Source organism: Periplaneta americana, chromosome 16 (genome assembly GCF_040183065.1).
Source record: "Periplaneta americana isolate PAMFEO1 chromosome 16, P.americana_PAMFEO1_priV1, whole genome shotgun sequence".
Classification (NCBI taxonomy): domain Eukaryota; kingdom Metazoa; phylum Arthropoda; class Insecta; order Blattodea; family Blattidae; genus Periplaneta; species Periplaneta americana.
Genome location: NC_091132.1, coordinates 4,371,013 through 4,380,000, shown reverse-complemented (window position 1 = coordinate 4,380,000; position 8,988 = coordinate 4,371,013). Strand labels below are relative to the sequence as shown.

At 36.5% G+C, this 8,988-nt stretch overlaps 1 protein-coding gene across 6 annotated transcripts in view; it reads left to right on the top strand.

The window, feature by feature from the left end:
* The window catches only part of CngB (Cyclic nucleotide-gated ion channel subunit B), a 65,900-nt gene extending 57,236 nt beyond the window's left edge, over positions 1–8,664 (top strand). For 5 of the 6 annotated variants that reach the window (XM_069812936.1, XM_069812934.1, XM_069812935.1 and 2 more), the window contains exons 14-17: positions 1–62; positions 836–937; positions 3,676–3,857; positions 7,431–8,664. The exon at positions 1–62 is cut by the window's left edge and continues 65 nt beyond it. In XM_069812936.1, the coding sequence (XP_069669037.1) occupies positions 1–62; positions 836–937; positions 3,676–3,849 (338 nt within the window). In that variant the 3' untranslated portion in view covers positions 3,850–3,857; positions 7,431–8,664. Of the gene's footprint in view, positions 63–835; positions 938–3,675; positions 3,903–7,430 lie in introns of all 6 variants that reach the window. The other variant, XR_011329758.1, reaches the window with a different exon arrangement.
* The last annotated feature ends 324 nt before the right edge of the window (positions 8,665–8,988 follow it).

Below are 8,988 nucleotides of genomic sequence, written 5' to 3'. Positions count from 1 at the left end.
TGATAATAGGGAACAGAGTGGAAGCACCGGAAACGCCGCGCCTCGTCCATGCAGTGATGCAGGTATGCGTGCAGCGAGTAGGCTATGTGTTGAGAACATTACGTACACAATAAACACGACTGAAGACCTGAACTGACAAACATCCCAAGTCCATCGTCCATCGAATTAAGGTTTTCAGGATAGAATAAAAACTGTATAGGCTTGCCATATAAAAGTACTGAAATAAATTTGATATTTGTATGATTAAAAACACGAAGGAGTGTGAAAAAATGCTTAAGTGCGTAACGTATAAAATAAGTTTTATTGTATTTACTTTGGTGCAGTAGTTTCCGTTCCTGTCTGGTAAGGGCGGTTGTGAATTGTGGAGATGTGGTGGAATTACAGGAGGGAAAGAGAGTACACCAGGAAAGTATTTCCCCAGACTATTAGGGTGGAATTCATAGTCGTCACTTATAAATGAGTGAACCCTTAAGTGGTTACTTATGCTCATTTCTAATTCATAGTTGTCCCTCATTCACATAATGAACGAAATGAGGAAGGCATATGTGTCCCAAAAAAGTATATTAGAGACATGGAGAATCCTTTGGAAATGTATAATCTTATTTATAAGCAATCCCTTATTACTTAAGGGTTCTCTCATTTTATAAGTGCCGACTATGAATTCCGCCCTTAGTCCACCGAAAGTTCTACTTGGACCCTTCGGAATACGAAAGCAGAGCTCCAGGTTGCTTTTTATACAGTACTATTTGTAAAGATGCCCGGTCTCGAACTCCTGATATTGCTGTGGCGGTTGTCTCTGTCTGTGTCAAATGAAGAAACTTTGACATATGTGCAGGTGGTCCCCGCCAACTCCCCGACGGCTCATCTCCTCAAGTACGGCTCCCGCCGCGTCAAGCGGGTCAACAGCGCCAAGCACAACAACGTCCAGGATAATCAGGTACGACAGCTTTATCAGGTTTACACTATAAGTGAAATGATTGGCTTCTGTTTTCATTGCTACTCACATTATATTAATGGCCAGTAAGTGCACACATGATTAGAGCATTAATAAACACTGCTATAGAGAAATATTCCCAGCTTCCAGGCAGGTCTCCACCCTTAAAGCTCGTTCACAATGAAAATTAAACATAACGTAAGCGTTAACTTAAGAATATAAACGTTACGGTAAAATCAAGAAGTCATACCATCATTCACGATGGGAACATAAACATAGCAGCAAACACACTTGGTAACCATGGAAACATAACAACGACGCCATTTCCTCATATTCTGTCGTATACTTCAGCGCTCCACGATTGTGTTCTGTTTGCAAATCACGTAAGCATAAGCATGAAAGTTTGGAGTTTGCAAACTTTCATGTCAACGTCCTACGGTAATGTTTATGTCAATGCTTATGAACGTCTTTATACTCATCTACCTATACTGTAGAAATACCTCGCCTCTGGAATTCGTTACCTAATGACGTCAGGAACTGCCGGACTTTATCACAATTCAAAATTAAATTGGAAAATTTTGTCTTAGTTAATGTTTTTAGGTATTGCTAGAATTATTGATTTGTCTTTTTTTTTTCTTTTTCTTTTTTAATATAGATTAAAACAAATATAAATGACACTCGGGAGGAAATTAAACGCAGAATAAATATGGGAAATGCCTGTTATTATTCGGTTGAGAAGCTTTTGTCATCTAGCCTGCTGTGAAAAAATCTGAAAGTTAGAATTTATAAAACAGTTATATTACCGGTTGTTCTTTATGGTTGTGAAACTTGGACTCTCACTCTGAGAGAGGAACATAGGTTAAGGGTGTTTGAGAATAAGGTGCTTATGAAAATATTTGGGGCTAAGCGGGATGAAGTTACAGGAGAATGGAGAAAGTTACACAACACAGAACTGCACGCATTGTATTCTTCACGTGACATAATTAGGCACATTAAATCCAGACGTTTGAGATGGGCAGGGCATGTAGCACGTATGGGCGAATCCAGAAATGCATATAGAGTGTTAGTTGGGAGGCGAGAGGGGAAAAGACCTTTGGGGAGGCCGAGACGTAGATGGGAAGATAATATTAAAATGGATTTGAGGGAGGTGGGATATGATGATAGAGACTGGATTAATCTTGCACAGGATAGGGACCAATGGCGGGCTTATGTGAGGGCGGCAATGAACCTCCGGGTGCCTTAAAAGCCAGTAAGTAAATAAGTAATCTAGATTAAAATTGCAAGTTTCTTGTTTATGTTAGTTAATTAGTTAGGATACAATTATGATACTTAATCACTCATTTAAAGTTTGTGTGACTGCAACTTGTGTTTATTTCTTGTGTAGCTTTACTTTGTATGTATTTTTTTTCTCTGTTTATTTCTATTATTTTATTTGTATTCCTGGTGTTGTGGAAGAGAGGGCCTGATAGCCTTAACTACACCAGAATAAATAAATAAATAAATATGTGAATCATTGTGAATGATCCCATTTGGTAGCCTGGGCGCAAACTTCTGTGTTTATGTTACGGTTATGTTTAATTTTCATTGTGAATGGGCCTTTAGTGTTCCTTAATTTTTTTTTAGTACATCATTCATTCATAGTGTTCTGCCCACTATAAACCCAGCATTCTCCAGTCTCTCCTATTTTCTGCCTTCCTCTTTGTCTCCTCATATGATCCATATATCTTAATGTCGTCTATCATCTGATATCTTCTTCTGCCCCGAACTCTTCTCCCGTTCACCATTCCTTCCAATGCATCCTTCAGTAGGCAGTTTCTTCTCAGCCAGTGACCCAGCCAATTCCTTTTCCTCTTCCTGATCAGTTTCAGCATCATTCTTTCTTCACCCACTCTTTTCAACACAGCTTCGTTTCTTATTCTGTCTGTCCATTTCACACGTTCCATTCTTCTCCATATCCACATTTCAAATGCTTCTAGTCGTTTCTCTTCACTTTGTCGTAATGTCCATGTTTATGTACCACACAATGCCACACTCCACACAAAGCACTTCACTAGTATCTTCCTTAGTTCTTTTACCAGAGGTCTGCATAAGATGCTCCTTTTTCTATTAAAAGCTTCCTTTTTCATTGCTATCCTCCTTTTGACATCCTGGCAGCAGCTCATGTTACTGCTTATAGTACACCCCAAGTATTTGAAGCTGTCCGCTTGATCTAGTGCCTCATTTAGTATTCGCAAGTTTACTTTCTTTACTTTTCTTCCTATGACCATGGTCTTCGTATTGTTGTTTTAGTAAAAAGGTAAAAGGTAAAGGTATCCCCGTAACATGCCATGAAGGCACTTGGGGGGCATGGAGGTAGAGCCCCATGCTTTCCATGACCTCGGCACTAGAATGAGGTGGTGTGGTTGGCACCACGCTCTGACCGCCTTTTACCCCCGGGAAAGACCCGGTACTCAATTTTATAGGAGGCTGAGTGAACCTCGGGGCCGTTCTGAAAGTTTGGCAACGAGAAAAAATCCTGTCACCACCTGGGATCGAACCCCGGACCTTCCAGTCCGTAGTCAGCTGCTCTACCAACTGAGCTACCCGGCCACCGTTGTTTTAGTACGCTAGTATTTAATTAGAAAATCTAGTATATTTTTTTGTTCTACTTATTTTTACAATAATTTGTATATGCCTGGAAGAATGTTTCCACGTGACCAGAGATCATGTGGTGTACGTTGTATTTCACCTGACTGTTGCAGGTTCCCGATCACCAAAGTGCCGCTTCCAAAGTGACTCCGGTCGAGACGACGAAGCATTGCAACCACGCTTGTCACGACTCCGACCACACGCAGGTGAAGATAATGAACGCCACGCCGCACGAGGACAACACGTTCCAGTGCACCGTGACCGTGCACAGGGAGATGAGCCAGTAGTGCCTGAGGTGCGAACCAGTGTCTGCAACTTATGAGCTCTGGAATTCTGGGCGGTAATGTAGAAAACAGCATTTTTCGGGCAATGAGACAAAAAAATTCACAATAATTAAAATAACATTTTTATTACTTGACCAGCCTCATGTCTTGTGATTAGAGATTCTGGCTACAGTTCATGAGGTCTCGCGTTCGATTCCCAGTTAGAACACAGGATTTTTCGTTACAAAGGAATTGTTCCTGTGTTCGTCCATGGTCTGGAAATTAGGTTAAGTTTAGGTTTAAGATTTCTCCTGGCGCCATACATTCATAGTCAACGTATCATAATATCACTGGGGCAGCGTAACTCCGCCTTGAGACTAAGAAATGTCGAATGACAACCGGTGGCATTTGAAAAAATAGTAATATGCGTTACAAGAGCGGTATGTTGACTTTTCATGGTCGAGGAAAAGATTCAAAAAGCGAAATGTAGTTGAGCTTTTTTAATTTCCGAGAACATGAAAACAAAAATACCGCTCGTGTATCGTACATTATTTTGTGCGAAGATCGTTTATTACATAACTGAAAGACGAATTTCTAATTAGTTGCAATGAAATCTCCATGTTGGTTTCTGTTCAATGACGGCAACTTCGGAAAACCAAAATATCTTTCTTCAACATTGTTGCTATAAAATGTTTTCTGTGTTTACTGTACTCCAGCAGGCCGTGATATACGTCTGTCTTCTTTTTCCCCCGGTCTATAAATGCGAACTTAAAACAAACGGTAAGGTTATGTAATGATTTATTTTTCATTTCAATATTTTAACAATATTATTTATATAACATATTGCAATAATAACATCTGCATCTGGAATCTTGTTGATTTTTTCACGGCTTCCTTAATGTTACTTGTATCAGGAATGCAATAAGCTTCGTGGAGTAGTAGACTTTACTTAATTTTTGCAAATATTTAAAAACAATAATTAACATTGCATTTTAGGTGAAATTGCAGTGGTAAGTTTCCAATTTATAATTATTACTATGTTAAACGTCTCTAAAAATAATATGTTAAAAGCCTAAAGCAGTAAAATGAATGTCGCGCTTAAGCGGTAAGAAGAGGGAAATTGTTATGTGTGTTACGTTGGGAATACTGAATGTAGTATTTCACACTTACCGCGTATTGGTTCTGTGCGGAAAACAAGCAAATACGCACGATCTCGCACAAAATATATTTTTATTACTTATGCCTCAATTAATACTGTCTTACTGACGTCCTTTAAAAGTAGGGGTAATTCGGTAGAAATGTTGGTGGATATGGCGGACACCATCAGTGACAGGTTAACTTTGGTTTGTTCAGGTTTTTCGTATGACTACCAAAAAACGTATTGTATTGCATTTATTAACATTCCGTGGTATTCATACATTGCTTACAGCTAGAATATGGAACAAGTCAAAAAACTTAATACTATTATAAAGTCTTAATTCATAGTCACAGTCTAGATGAAATATATACAGACGAGATTTACAATAAAGTCTACTAGTACAACACAAAGTTTTAGTATCAATTTCAGGAAGCGTTATTGAATGTCATGAATTCACCTACAGAATAGAAGACGTGAGAAATTAGGTACTTCTTTAATTTGGCCCTAAATAATCTTATGTTTTGAGTTTGATTTTTTATATCGATAGGGGGGCTATTAAAAACTTTTACTGCCATATAACGCACTCCTTTTTGATAGCACAATAGACTTGCCGATGGAGTATGAAAGTCATTTTTTGACGCGTATTTATGCTCTGAACTGTTGAATTAGTTACAAAGTTTTCACGATTATATACGAGGAAGATTATTAATGAAAAGATATACTGACAAGCCATGGGCATTATTTGTAGTTTTTTGAAAATAGTCCTACACGATTCCCTAGATTTGGCACCTACTATTATTCTAATTACTCTTTTTTGTAATAGAAATATACTGTTACTATCTGTGCAATTTCCCCAGAAAATTATTCCAAAACTCATTACCGAGTGGAAGTATGCAAAATTTATTGTTTTTAAGGTATTGATATTGACTATCTTTTGCATAGATCTAATAGCAAAACAAGCTGAATTTAGTTTGGGGGTAATTTCTTTAATATGATTTTTCCAATTTAACACATTATCGATTTTTAAGGCAAGAAATTTGGTTGTTGTTGTTTCTAATAGGGATCTATTGTTAATTATTTCGCTAGAAATTTGCGAGGTTGAATTTGGACAGGATTTAAATTGAAATATGTTAGTTTTGTCACAATTTAATACTAATTTGACTGAGAACCAGTCACATATTTTGAAGAGAAGAGGCATAACAAAAACTTCAACTAACCAAGAAATGTTGTAACTCTTGGCTTGGTCCGCATCTTAAAGCTTCAATGTTAACGTGAGTGAGATCAGTGGAATAGAAATGATATATTTAGAAGAAACACAGATAGCCATGTTTTAAAAATAATATAATGTATCCTGATCCTGAGAAAAAAGAAGGAAAATATTTGTTGAAGACAATTTTTTGGCTACTTTTGTACGCAATATTATATCGATATATTTTATTTAAAAAAGTAACTAAAATATGAAAAGAAAAATCTTACCTACTTTATTATTTAATTAACAATATTTTACACAGCATTCAGAAAAAAATCAGCTTCATAGCTTCAAACTTGTAGAACCCATTAGATTTTGAGTATGTACAAATGTGCTAAAAGTGAAAGTTTCGAAAAATCACTTTCAAAATCTACAACGATTTAAATTTAAATATGACATCATTACAGACAGTTCCAACTATGATGGGGGTCTAAAAATTTTGCAGCATATACTCTTACATTATGGTCTGTAGATTTATTTTTTACAATAAAATTGAAGAGTAATTTTTAACCAGAAATGGTTGAAATTTTACCCATCTCCCCTTGAAGTACACAGACGACGTGGGCACACTTCGCTTCTCAAAAAAATAATGCATATAGTGCACATGAAGTTAGGACCTTAGTGATCACACTTCAATTACGATGAAACTTACGTATTTTTGGTGGTAAGTACATTTTATTCTTTGGACTCTCACTTTGAGAGAGGAACATAGGTTAAGGGTGTTTGAGAATAAGGTGCTTAGGAAAATATTTGGAGCTAAGAGGGATGAAGTTACAGGAGAATGGAGAAAGTTACACAACGCAGAACTGCACGCATTGTATTCTTCACCTGACATAATTAGGAACATTAAATCCAGACGTTTGAGATGGGCAGGGCATGTAGCACGTATGGGCGAATCCAGAAATGCATATAGAGTGTTAGTTGGGAGACCGGAAGGAAAAAGACCTTTGGGGAAGCCGAGACGTAGATGGGAGGATAATATTAAAATGGATTTGAGGGAGGTGGGATATGATGGTAGAGACTGGTTTAGTCTTGCTCAGGATAGGGACCAATGGCAGGCTTATGTGAGGGCGGCAATGAACCTCCGGGTTCCTTAAAAGCCAGTAAATAAGTAAGTAAGGTACATTTTATTCTAGTATAATTTAAAACTCTTTTATGACTTTAAATGGTTTCATAATATCTTGCTGTAAGCACTGTGATCTTTTTTACTTCTTTCAGATTACAACTGTTCCCCTTCTTCGCACTTGTAAGCCAAGATCGCCGACTGTTCAGTGGAGAATACTAAAGTAAGACTTGTTTTTTAGTCCTCAGACATTTTCTGTCAAATGAATTTAGATTTTATGATGTAAGAATCACGCACTAACCGACCAACCTAAGCGACAGACACCCTATGTTACACCAGAGGAATTTTGAGTGATATACTGTATACAATAGTAATATACGTTACAAGAGCGGTATGTTGACGTTTTCATGGTCGAGGAAAAGATTGAAAAAGCGATACGTAGTTGAGCTTTTTTAATTTCCGAGAACATGAAAACAAACATACCGCTCGTGTATCGTACATTATTTTGTGCGAAGATCGTTTATTACATACCTGAAAGACGAATTTCTAATTAGTTGCAATGAAATCTCCATGTTGGTTTCTGTTCAATGACGGCAACTTCGGAAAACCAAAATATCTTTCTTCAACATTGTTGCTATAAAATGTTTTCTGTGTTTACTGTACTCCAGCAGGCCGTGATATACGTCTGTCTTCTTTTTCCCCCGGTCTATAAATGCGAACTTAAAACAAACGGTAAGGTTATGTAATGATTTATTTTTCATTTCAATATTTTAACAATATTATTTATATAACATATTGCAATAATAACATCTGCATCTGGAATCTTGTTGATTTTTTCACGGCTTCCTTAATGTTACTTGTATCAGGAATGCAATAATTTCGTGGAGCAGTAGACTTTACTTAATTTTTGCAGATATTTAAAAACAATAATTAACATTGCAATTTAGGTGAAATTGCAGTGGTAAGTTTGCAATTTATAATTATTACTATGTTAACCGTCTCTAAAAATAATATGTTAAAAGCCTAAAGCAGTAAAATGGATGTCGCGCTTAAGCGGTAAGAAGAGGGAAATTGTTATGTGTGTTAGGTTGGGAATACTGAATGTGGTATTTCACACTTACCGCGTATTGGTTCTGTGCGGAAAACAAGCAAATACGCACGATCTCGCACAAAATAATTTATAGCTGGACATATACATCTAAACATCTCAAACATGTAGTAATTAAAGACTTGTAACGCAGAAAGACAATTTCTATTTATCTTTAAGTTCACTTATGAATAAGCTTCTTATGTAGCCATTCAGTATAGGATATTCTGCTTGTCCTGCAGTGTTTCTTTTTAATTTAATTGAAGCATGTTATTTGTATAAATATATTTTCTGACATATTTGATTCCTGTTGTCCACATAGTACAGTCATAAAATTGTTTGTTTATATATGTATATATATATATATATATATATATATATATAAACAATTAGTACTACTACTTTTTAGAAAATTGTAAATATATGAATAAAAATGGCAGTTTATATGAAATAAAAAACATGAAAAAAGTTTGTATTCTTTGAGTCTCTGTCAGAACTGTTACCTGATTAAAATTGTATGTGTTTCCGTTTTCGTTTCATCTTCATTACTGCCTGTTTCATGAAATGAATGAAACATGAACTACGGTAGCGAATTTTGTGGTGGAGTGCGACTTGAAGGTCTGTGA